Here is a 12,177-nt window from a genome sequence, read left to right as displayed (position 1 = left end):
TTCGTTACAAATGCGCGCAATGCTTTCTGGGAACCACTAATTTGAAAAAAATGCGGCGATTACCACCGCCATCTTCTGGTCGCTTACACGCATGCGCGAACTCCTGGCGGGACCCTTGTGCCAGGGCACTTTTATAATAAGTTAAAAGGTAGAGCGAAACACTGTTTTGTCTGAGGCCTACGGCAGCAGTATTTTTATAAAAATATTTTTCTAAGAACACCAATCTGGAGAGTGGTGAACGAGAGGGAAAAAAACCAGTGGGGCTCCACCCACAGCTGGAGGAGGACTCAATCGTCCACTAACGTCCCTTAAGAGGGCGGGATCGGGTGACCCGCGATGGGGAAGTATCGCGAGAAGAAGGAGTATGCGTAGCTAGTAGAAGTCACTATGGTGACGGGGAGGTCGGGAGGCTTCTTGGTAACTGGTCCTAGCTTTGTGGGAGCAATCGCCACTGCTTTCCTGGAACTTAAGGTAAATCTCTTCACCTCTGGATGTGGTGAGGAAGGGGTTTGGAAATTGTGGCCACCAATGGACCCCACCTTACCTGCTTTAATAGTGTATGTGACATAGAGCATCACTTATTTTTCCATCTCCGTGGAGGCAGTGGGGCTCTGGACGTAGTTTTTGGGACGCGAAGCAGGAAGCCCTGAGTTTGGAAGGAGTAGAAAGACAAAAACAACAAAAATCCTGAATTGGTGAATGATTGTATGGTCTATATGTGATTAGCAAAATAATTTCGAATTCATTGGTGTTAGGTCGTTAGTGTCACTAGTGAAAGGGGATTTCGGGTTTTTGAAATCATTTGATTGAAAGATTCCGTAATGGAAAAAATGATTTGTTGATGTCATCTGGTTATCTTCATGAGAAAATTATCGATCGGAAAATATTTCTTAAATAACTTTTGAATACGTTGCACTGTGCAAGGCATAATCAGGATTATTAAGCAGTATTCCTGTTCCAAGAGAACTTAGTTTTGTTAGTCGATTTTTAACCTGTAGTCTGTGATCCTGTTAGTAAGGTGATTGAGATTCAGTGGAATTCCTAATAACCCTTCCTTTCCCCGTCCCCCCACTCCTTCCGCTGCTGAAACTGTAAACTGAATTCTGTGTGTTTGTGCTTTTTTTCTGGGGAGTTGGTTTTCCCAGAACTTTGATTACTTTCTCAGATGTGGTCCTAATCTCCTATTATGTTAACCGCTGGTTGATTTGACTACCTCCAATAAGTATTTATTCAGCGACACTTAGGAGAACCGGGAGCCTTCCTTTCCCCTTTAACCTTTGCATACCTAGGGCCCGTCACAGTAAAGCTCCCATAAATCTGCTTTATAAATGAATTTATGTTACCATTCTAAGTAAGTAGTATGAGTCTTGCCCCAGGAGCATCAAGTCAGGTTCAGTGATTCTCAAGTGGGGAGTGGAGGACACCCCTTGCAAACTGTTAAGAATTTGGTGAGGTTCAGAAACCGGTGTGGTTAGCAGGAACATTGACTCGGTACTAGAATACACATTTATTTATTTATTTTTAATTTATTTTTTATCTTTTTAAAAAAGATTTTTATTTGTCAGAGCACAAGCAGTGGGAACGGCAGGTAGAGGGAGAAGCAGGTTTCCCACTGAACAAGAAGCCAGATGCCAGACTCAATCCCAGGACTCTGAGATCGTGACCTGGGCCTGAGCCCAGGCAGACACTTAACTGACGGAGCCACCCAGGTGTCCCTATTTATTTTTATATTTACTTACTATATTTACTTAACATATAGTGTATTATTAGTTTCAGGGGCAGAATCTAGTGATTCATCTGTTTCGTATAACACCCAGTGCTTATTACAATCAGGTACCCTCCTTAATGCCCATCACCCAATAATATACCTTTATTTTTTAAGTTGAAAAAATTATTGTTTTCATAAGACAAATTACAGACAGTAAAACTCAATGAAAAAAATTTTTTGGCTGGTAGGCATATCAAGAAAATGTAGTGATTCGGTTTGAAAGCTTCTGGAGTCTTGAATTTTCAAAGTTTATAAAACACTACAAAACCTGAGTCAGAGAGATATCAATCGTGAAAAAAGCAAAGACTAGATCAAACTGATTGGTGTAAAAGAGTCATGGAGATGATTAGTAGAAAGATGTACCATAACAAAATCCCAAGTCCCATCATTTTTTTAGCTACGTGCCTGGACAGTTTACTCAATTTATCAATGTCTCTGAGAATATTTATTATAAAAATCAGTATATAATGTCTGCCTCATGGGATTGTTTATAATTGTCTAGCACACATGTGAAGCAATTGATATTACTGTGTTTATGACATTGACCTTATTAGGGCATGTGCTAAGGATGAATAATGGGATGGCAAGTTAGAAAATCAGCTTATGAAGGGTCTTGAAAGCCAGATTGAGCATGTTAGATATGATATAGAGGAAACACTTATTAGAAAAATTTTGAGCTAAGGAATGGCTTGGTTAAAAAAGAAAAAAAGTAACAGTAGTTAAGTGGGATGTGTTAAAGAGGAGAAAGACTTACATCAGGCATGGCTGTATTGAATTATTAGTATACAGTCTTCCATGTAGAGGGAGAAGTGCCTACACAGTAGAATGGAAAAAAATCCAGGAACATTTTGGGGGAAAAATCTATAGCTTCTGAAGATTTTAAGGTTTAAGAGTTGAAACACCTAAAGTCAGTCAGATAATATTCTTTGTTGGTGAATCCCGAACTAGTGATGAGGAGAAAGAAAGAAAAACAAGTTATGGATAATTCCTAGTTTTACTGCCTTTGATGATTGCTATAAACAGCAGTAGGTCTTAATGACAGATGAGAAAGAAATGCAATTTCTATAAATCAATTAAGTAACCTGTTGATTTAGATTTAGTTCAACCTAACCATGCTTCACTCAGAACAAATATTTTCAAAATAGCTTAAACCAGGTTGTATAATGTAGAAAAGATATTTATAACAAACAGCTACAGAGTAGACCTAAATCTAAAGTGAAAGTAGGACGCTTAGAATAAGTGAAGTGATTTGAGAAGAGATTAGAATCACAAGAAAAAGTCTTGATTGATCCCTTCCAATATTTTGGATACTTCTCATGAAAATAACAGAGTTTAATTATAAAAAGAATCTGGTCAGATTGGGATGGACTAACTTAACAGTCATTTGGTAAAGTATAATCAAGTCTCATCTTTCTGATCCAAAATCATCTAACAACCGTTATGTGTAATTTCAGGCAGTCAGAAAAGAACCCTCACTTTTTACTTTTTAAAAGTGAAATTGTACCACATAGGAAGAAATAAAAATAAATTTAAAGAGAATAATAGAGTTAGAATTCAAATCCACATTTGCAATTCTTTAAGTGCATACTTAAGTTTTGTCATCATCATAATATATTTTTTTTATCTGTCTTCTAATGAGTTTCAGCATTTCATAAAGTCTGATATTAGATTTGTGGATAAATGTTTAAAAATATGACTCAAGTTTTTAGTTAATTGTGAGTATTTGGATTAATTGGATATTAACTAATAAATATGAATTTATATAAGTAATGAATAAATACTTAGAGAACATTGTTCAAAATTGATAAATTGTTTGGGGTGCCAACCGTAGGAGTCATGACCTGAGACAATGGCAGCTGCTTAACCACTGAGCCACTCAGGTGCTCCCATCTCATTTTCTAGATCATTGCACAGCACTCTGGCATATTGTTGAATATGATTATTTTTTCATGCTAGTTGATGAATTAAAAGGATGAATTAAAGACGACTATGTATTTGAGATTTTCTGGCTAGAATTTATTAGGCCATACTGTAAAAGGATTATAAATACAGCAATATAAACAATTATAAAAGGCTGGCTCAGTTGGTGGAACATGTAACACTTGATCTCACGTTGTGGGTTCGAGCCCCACACTGGGTGTAGAGATTACTTAAAAATAAAATCTTACAAAAAAGATTAATAAATTGGCTGTAGAACAGGACAGAGAGTAATGACTATTCCTCTTGATAATATGTTATTATACATTTACATATTATACATTTTATTTGTTATCACTTCTCGGGCCTTTTGGCTAAGATCAAGTGTATACATTTTATTTGTTATACATACACATAATATATATATGCATCCATGTGATATGTACATAAATACATTATACATTATATATTAGTACATGAATGTTATTGAAATTCTCACCTTTTTTTTTTTTTTTTTTTTTAAGATTTTATTTATCTGACACAGAGAGAAAGTACAAGCAGGGGGAGCAGCAGAGGGAGAGAGAGAAATAGGCTCCCTGCTAGGCAAGGAGTCTGAAGTGGGGCTCTATCTCAGGACCCTGGGATCTGACCTGACCTGAAGGCAGATGCTTAATCAACTGAGCTAGCCAGGCTCCCTGAAATTCTCACCTATCTTAACAGAAGAAATAGGAAGTGAGGAAGTGGAATAGTGTTTTGGGGAAAGACTGTTTTGAAAAATGAGTTTGCCTTTATTCATGTCAGTCGGGATTAGGAAAGATATATCCAGTGGGAGCAGAGGCAAAGAATATAGCATAGGAAAGAAAATAGGATGAGGCAGTTCTATATGAATGATTAAAACATACAAATAGATTAGTTTTTTAAGGTTGTAAAGTGAGGATAGCACCAGAATATGTCCATTCTTAGACTCTAGGAAGAGAAATAATTATAGTAATGCCTCAGGATGGATTCTAGATTATAAGTGATAGAAAACCTAATCTAAATTGTCTTGAGAAAAAGGGAAGTTTTTCTTCCCCATCATTTATTTGAATAAAAGTCGTGGGCCACCTGTGAAACAGTCTCTGCAAAGGGAATGGAATGTTCTAATTGGCTTAAGTCTCTTTCATGCTGGCTTCATTGAAGCCACATGGGCTAAAAGTGGGGAAGTGGGTGTTCCAAAGAGAAAAATTCTTTGTAGCTAGGAAGAGTGACAAAAAACACCAATTTTCAACTATGAATAGCTAACAATTATGTAATTTTTACTATGTTTCAGGCACTTCATTGGACATTTTACATACATTTAATTATAACCAACCTGTGAAATAGATATTATTAGACATATTTTATATAAGGAAGAAAACAATACAGTATCTGGAAGATCAGTAGGTAAAAGTTTCAATAAAAAGGGTGAAGTGCAGTAGAGACTGAAGGGAATGAGAATGGTGATCCTATGAGAAAAATAACATTAGTTTTTTTTCAAATGCAGAAATGCATAAAGAAGACAACAAAACTGGGCCACAGTCTTATCACCCAGATAATCCTGTACTAAACATACAAATGTATAGATAAGTAAAATACTATGAACATAGTAAAAATTTCAAATGGTACAGAAACCTAAAATGATCATTAAAACCTTCCCTTCTCATCCCAGTGCACCTACCCTCACAAAGGTCTCCATTGTCTTGCATATATTCCCAGAAAAATCTTTTAGAATCTTCTAGCTTAAATATAGTCCTTTTTGTTTACACAAAAAGGATTGTGTTATATTATACTGCCATGAACTTTGCTTTTGTCATTTAGCATTATACACCTCTTTCTATATGAGTACATACAGATTCAACACACACAGATTCCCCTCATTTTAAATTTTTATTTATTTTTAAAAAACTTGTTTATTTGACAGAGCACAAGCAGGGTTAACGGCAAACAGAGGGAAGAGAAGCAGGCACCCCTCTGAGCAGCGAGCCCAATGCGGGACTTCATCCCAGGACCCTGGCAATCATGATCTGAGGCAAAGGCAGCTGCTTAACCCAATGACCCACCCAGGTACTCCCATCTCATTTTCTAGGTAGTTGCACAGCACTCTGGCATATTGTTGAATGTGATTCTTTTATCCTAGCTGATGAATTAAAAGGATGAATTAAACATGACTACGGGGGCGCCTGGGTGGCTCAGTGGGTTAAGCCGCTGCCTTCGGCTCAGGTCATGATCTCAGGGTCCTGGGATCGAGTCCCACATCGGGTTCTCTGCTCAGCGGAGATCCTGCTTCCCTCTCTCTCTCTCTGCCTGCCTCTCCATCTACTTGTGATCTCTCTCTATCAAATAAATAAATAAAATCTTAAAAAAAAAAAAAATAAACATGACTACGTATTTGAGATTTGAGAATCTCATGGTTTACTGGCTAGAATTTATTAGGCCATACTGTAAAAGGTTTACAGATACAGCAAACAAGAATAATATTAAAAGTCTGGTTGGCAATATCTAGATATAATCATGGTTAGAACTGCAGGGAAATGTAAATACTGCAGTATATACATATACTTTAGCAAATGCATAGAGGCATTGGAATGGGATGGGGGTTAAAGATCTTCAGTAATTGAACTGTATGGCCATTTGCAAGCCTATTTTCTTTGCTTATTATGTCTCTGAATCTGTCTCTGGAAATGGTGCGCCTGCCTCGCTCTTCTCTGACATGCAAGAGATCCTACCTCTAGTCTGCAAGTGATTTTATGACAAGGCAACTTGAGTAAAAAGATCTGCCTTCCTTTCTCTCCCTCCATACTCTCCTGGGAAAGAATCACAGGAATCTGATCAGAACTATCCATTTAGAAAACTGTACATAAAAGTTGCACTTTTAAAAATAGGGCCTTGGATAGTCATAAGCAAACCATTCATTTTAATATCAATACCCAAGGGCTAGCCAGTATGCAAATGACCCAGAACTTGGTATAGATGTACTGATGATTTAGCTCTTGTGACTTATCTATTCTTCACATTCTTGTTCACTCCTGAGGCTTATCTGCTATTTCTTATCTATAAATTGATGTTATGCCTTCCCTCTTTCCTGCCTAAAATTTTTCTCATCTTGTTAGTGCTTCTACCTCTTAATTTTAATTCTTTTTCTAAATAAGATTTTTTTTTTGTTATGTATTTATTTATTTGAGAGAGAGAAAGAGAGAGTGCAAGCAGGGGGAGGAACAAAGGGAGACGGAGAGGGAGATAATATCAAGTAGATGCTGCTCTAAGCCCAGAAACTAGCTCTGGCCCCCATTTCATGACCCTAAGATCATGACTTGAGCCGAAATCAAGAGTTAGATGCTCAATTGACTGAGCCAACCAGGTGTCCCTCTTAGTTTTAATTCTTAAATCTAATTCTTTTTTTTTCTTTTTTTGTAAACCATTTAACCATTTTTAAGTGTATAGTTCAGTGGCATTAATACATTAATATTGTTATACTATCATCTCCATCTATCTACAGAACTCTTTTCATCTTGCAGAACTGAAACTCTGTAGCCATTAGAGAATAACTCCCCATTCTTCCTCCTCCCTGCCCCCAGCCCCTGGCAACCACCACTCTACTTTCTGTCTCTATGAATTTGATTACTGTAGTACTTCATATAAGTTGAATATACAGTATTTGTCCTTTTGGATGCTAACTGGATTATTTCATTTAGCATAATGGTAAGTCAAATTCTCAAAATCAGTTCTGAATTCTAGTTTCTTGGTTCTAATTTATTTCCACATTATAAACACATATATCACAAGCTGAGTGTGTAATCCATGATGAACATTTAAACTTCGTTTTTGATAGACGTATACAGAGTTCTGTAATAAACAGGTATATGTAGTTGCATATATATCTTGATGTACATTTATATGTATGTGATAAATTCCTATGACTAGCGATTCTTCCCAGGCTAGATTTCTTATACAATACTTCCATTGAATCGTAGCTTCTAACAAAATTTAGCACAAATGTGTCAGATTGGCAGAGCCTAGAGTACTTACTCTGTCTAGCTATAAGGAAGGCTAGAGAGGAAATAATGTTTCTTATAATGAGAAAAGGACTTGTAAGATAGAGGATTACCCAAGTATAGGAAAACCAGTCAAAGGTTTGGGGTAGAGAACAAGAATAAATGACCATTAGCAGTAATTTACCTGTTCTTCAGTAATGTATGTGTTTCTGTTTCTCCATATGCTAGCACTGGGTTCTGAGTATTTTGCCTTTAACCACTCTGATAACAGAAAAATGGTATCTAGTTGTTTTAGTTTTCATTTCTTTAATTATAATTGAGGCTATGCATTGTTTTATGTTTTTGATTGCCCACCTACCATCTGTACTTATGTTTCTGTGAACTGTTAATTTATATGTGCCCTTGATCAAGTTACTTCATGGATGACTGTGTTGTCTTAGTTATTTTCTGCTTCTATAGTATTGCCAATCTATCCCTCTCCACTGATTCCTTCTCTTTTGTCCCCAAACATACTGGAGTTTACCCTAGTTAAAAAGGCCTTTATAGCTACTATTCTATTTCATCCTTTAATCTCTACACTTAAATAGCTTAATATGTACAGTTATATGATTTTAACTTCTACCCTTATGACCAATGCTACTGATTCCATTTTAGAGTATGCAAGGATGGTTCTAGATGCAGAGAATATAGGAATGGACAAAATAGACAAAAGTTCTTGCACTTAGGAAGCTTACATTTTAGAAAGGGAACAGTAAGTAAAATGCATAGTATGGCAGTTGGCCTTAAATACGGTGTACAGGGAAGGCTTCACTGAGAAGGTGATTGGGGGGAGAGATATAAAGGAGGGAAAAGGAGTAAGCCATGCAGCTACCTAGGGGCAGGGACTTCAGTCAAAGAATATAAGTTCAAAGGCCCTGAGGCAGGAGCATTCTTAGTATGTTAGAAAAAGAAGAGGTTTGTGTGTTTGGAACAGTTTGAGTGAAGAGAGAGAGAGGAATGAGGTAGGGTCAGAGAATATTAGGATATATTAGGGCTCTCCAGAGAAAAAGAGTTGATGTTGTAGTCTTGAGTCCAAAAAATAGAAACTTGGGCAAAATTTCTGTGTTGCAGTCTGGAGGCAGAATTCCTTCTTGAGGAAATAGTGGTCTTTCCTCATAAGGCCTTCAGCTGATTAGATGGAGGCCACTCACATTATGCAGGGAAATCTGCTTTACTCTAAGTTGACGGATTATAAATGTTAATCACTTCTAAAAAATACATTTGTAGCAACATTTAGATTAGCTCAAATAATTGGGCACTGTTGTATAGCCAGGTTGACACATAAAATTAACCATTACAGTAGAGGAGTCCAGATTAAGAAAAGCTTTGAACACTGTTGCCAGAACTTTGTTTTAACTTTGAGTGAGATAGGAAGTCATTGTAGTGTTCTGAGCAGAGAAGTGCTGTGATCTATTTTAAAACAGTCACTTTGGCTGCTATGGTAAGTATAGATGATGAGGGGTTAGAGGCCAATTAAGAGGCTATTATATCCAAGCCAACAAATGATAGCGCTTTAAACTGGGGTAATAACAGTGGGGGTGGCAAAAATCAGATATTCTGAAGATAGAGTGTAAAAGTTTTGATTTTTAAAAGTTGGAGTTGGGATGTGAGTGAAGAGTCAGTGATAAGTCTAATTCTAATTCTAGGCCTGTGCAACCACAAGAAAGGAATTACCATTTACTGAGATTGGTAAGGCCGTGAGAGGAGCGGTTAGAGGAATGATCAGCGGTTTCATCTGGATCTCAAGTTTGAGATGTTTGTTAGACATTCAGATAAGTTGTCAAATAAACAGATTTAAAATCAGGTTCAGTGGAGAGGTCTGAACTGGAGATATGAAATTGGAAATTGTCACTATGCAGTCAATATGTTTGAATTTATATTAAGCCATGAAACTGGGTGATACCACCATGGCAGTAGTGTAAATATAGAGGAGGTACAAGAACGGAGCCCAGAGTTTAAGGCTGGGAGAATTAGGACAAGAAGTTGGTGAAATTTATTCCTTCTGTAACTCTGCAGTTCCTTTCCCTTCCTAAACTGCCCATTGAAGTAAAGCCTAACACCCCAGTAGATTGAAAAGGAATCCCGCAGAGTTCCATGTACTCTTAGGAAGATTGCCTCTTCCTCCCTTACAAAACTGCATCAACACTGCAAACTACCTTAGAGACCAGTTCCAGGAAGATGGCTGCAATTTAAATTGATTTTCCACCCTCCCTTTTGAGACCACTGGGACTATTCCAGCATGGCTTTTATCTATGTTTACCTCAATCTCCGCATTCAAGACTCTTAATTCCCTAGGTTAGTTCGTTACTGGGCTTAGCTGTTGATGATGGTAATTTACACATGATAAAACTTTATTTTCTGTCACAGAAAAGGTGGTAAAAACTGACAGGACTCTCCACAAGGTCAAGAATCTTGGCTCTTTCTATCTTGTTACTGTTGTATACATGGCCTTGATGACATAGCATGGACAGTGTTACTCTTATTTTTCAAGTTTTTATTTGTCAATTATGTTGTGATTTATAAAACTTTTGTAAGAGTTAATAAAATGGCTTCCTTAGGAAAATCATTTACTTTTCGTATTGTTGTTGTGGTTAACCACAGAACGTAAATCCCAGATTGGGCCACTAGGTTGATGATGCTGTACCATCTCCACATGGGTATCAGAATTGTTAATACCCTGTGTGGCCACATCTAGGTTTGAGGGCAGCTGGGAAACATAGTTTTATTCTAGGTGGCCGGTGTACAGCAAAAATTCAGTTTTTTCTATCACAGAAGGAGGGATGAATGAATATTGGAGGACAGCCCGCCATTTCTACCATTTTCTACCATCTGTCCCAAACTCTTAACTCCTCCCCATAAATCCTACCATTCTACCTTTTGGAACTCACAGTATGTTATTGGCCAAATCTGCATTCTCAGCCTTTACTCTGAATGATCCCTTTACCTTGGTAGTCTAACTTAAATCTTGTTGTTTCTTAAGGAAATTGCTTTTTCCATGGCCCCTTCAAGTGGAGGCTGTTTGCCTCCCAGGATCCCATGTGTCAAAAGGCCTTATTTCTCACTGATGTATCTGGATAATGGGTACTTTTTCTCTTTCTCTTTATAATTCCCTAGTCCCTTTAAACAAGTCCTACCAGATTAAACCATTCTCTATCCTTTTTGTAGTCAGTTGCAGAGCTCTGCAGTTTTTCCTCAATGAATATTTGAGCACCTAGCTGTCTTTATCCTCTACTACTATTATTGTCATTATTCTCAGTGATTTAATATCCACAAATCATTCCACTCCATTCCCTGGCCTCTTAGTTCCTTGGCCTCATATACCCACTTTCACAGTCTTTTTTTTTTTTTTTTCTTTTTAAAGATTTTATTTATTTATTTGACAGAGAGAGAGAGAGAGACTGAGACCACAAGTAGGCAGAGAGGCAGGCAGAGAGAGACTGGGGGAAGCAGGCTCCCTGCTGAGCAGAGAGCCCAATGTGGGGCTTGATCCCAGGACCCTGAGATCATGACCTGAGCTGAAGGCAGAGGCTTAACCCACCGAGCCACCCAGGCACCCCGCACTTTCACAATCTTAACCTACCTTATCATTACCAATGTCCACATTCTCTCTCAAAATCTGATATAATTGACACATAATTAAATAAAACTTAAAACTCCAATCTGAATTTTAGTTTAGTTTTGTTTTTTTTTTTAAGATTTTATTTGTTTATTTGACAGAGAGAAAGAGCACAAGCAGGGAGAGTGGCAGACAGAGAGAGAGGGAGAAGCAGGCTCCCATTTGCACAAGGAGCCCAATGCGGGACTTGATCCCAGGACTCTGGGATCATGACCTGAGGTGAGGGCAGATGCTTAACCAACTGAGCCACCCAGGTATCCCTTCCATTTTTTCTTCTTAAGCCCCACAAATGTTGACCTATACTAGACCAAAAACAACTTATCAGTGATTTTTAGGGGTAAAGGCATAGTTGCTCCCATCATTTTCTCATATAAAATTGCAGAGTAGATCAAGTTAGCTATACTGTAGAGATTTTCTTACTATTATCTCCCCCACCTCAGCCACTCCCTCTCCCCAAATACTACTGACTGATCAGCTTTGATGACCATGGCTTTGGGTGGAAAAAAAAGCCTCAATGCAGTCCTCAGGAACCTTTGTACTTCCTCAAATTGACAATGCTCTAATACTTCTTTTCCCTTACTCTATTATCCAGTCTCATATTAGAATGCACATATCCTTCATGCAGATGATCTCAGCTAAATAGGATAGAATATCTTTCTGAGCAAGGGAGAATCTTCCCAGTGTTGGAATGCCTTGCTCTGATTCCTTGGCACCAGGTTTCTGAATGGTTGCAGATACCTTTCTTATCAAAACCATACTGCCTTTACTATTTACATGGGATTATAATTTCTTTGGTGAGGAATTATTCCTAATTGTCATGATTTTTA

General features: G+C 37.5%; 2 protein-coding genes across 6 annotated transcripts in view; one reads left to right on the top strand and one right to left on the bottom strand.

Moving 5' to 3' along the window:
- The window catches only part of SMC4 (structural maintenance of chromosomes 4), a 40,750-nt gene extending 40,642 nt beyond the window's left edge, over positions 1-108 (bottom strand). For both annotated transcript variants that reach the window (XM_047729050.1, XM_047729039.1), the window contains exon 1: positions 88-108. In XM_047729050.1, coding sequence (XP_047585006.1) covers positions 88-93 — 6 coding nt within the window. In that variant the 5' untranslated portion in view covers positions 94-108. The remainder of the gene's footprint in view (positions 1-87) is intronic.
- A 279-nt stretch (positions 109-387) lies between these two features.
- Positions 388-12,177, top strand: part of IFT80 (intraflagellar transport 80) — a 116,084-nt gene continuing 104,294 nt past the window's right edge. The window contains exon 1 of one of the 4 annotated variants that reach the window (XM_047729080.1): positions 388-471. The gene's annotated coding sequence lies outside the window, so the exon portion shown is untranslated. Of the gene's footprint in view, positions 472-5,703; positions 5,768-12,177 lie in introns of those variants that run through there. The other 3 variants (XM_047729072.1, XM_047729063.1, XM_047729087.1) reach the window with 3 other exon arrangements.

Source organism: Lutra lutra, chromosome 1 (assembly GCF_902655055.1).
Source record: "Lutra lutra chromosome 1, mLutLut1.2, whole genome shotgun sequence".
Lineage (NCBI taxonomy): Eukaryota > Metazoa > Chordata > Mammalia > Carnivora > Mustelidae > Lutra > Lutra lutra.
The sequence above is the reverse complement of the archived record's forward strand: the minus strand, read 5'-3'. Positions and strand labels throughout refer to the sequence as shown.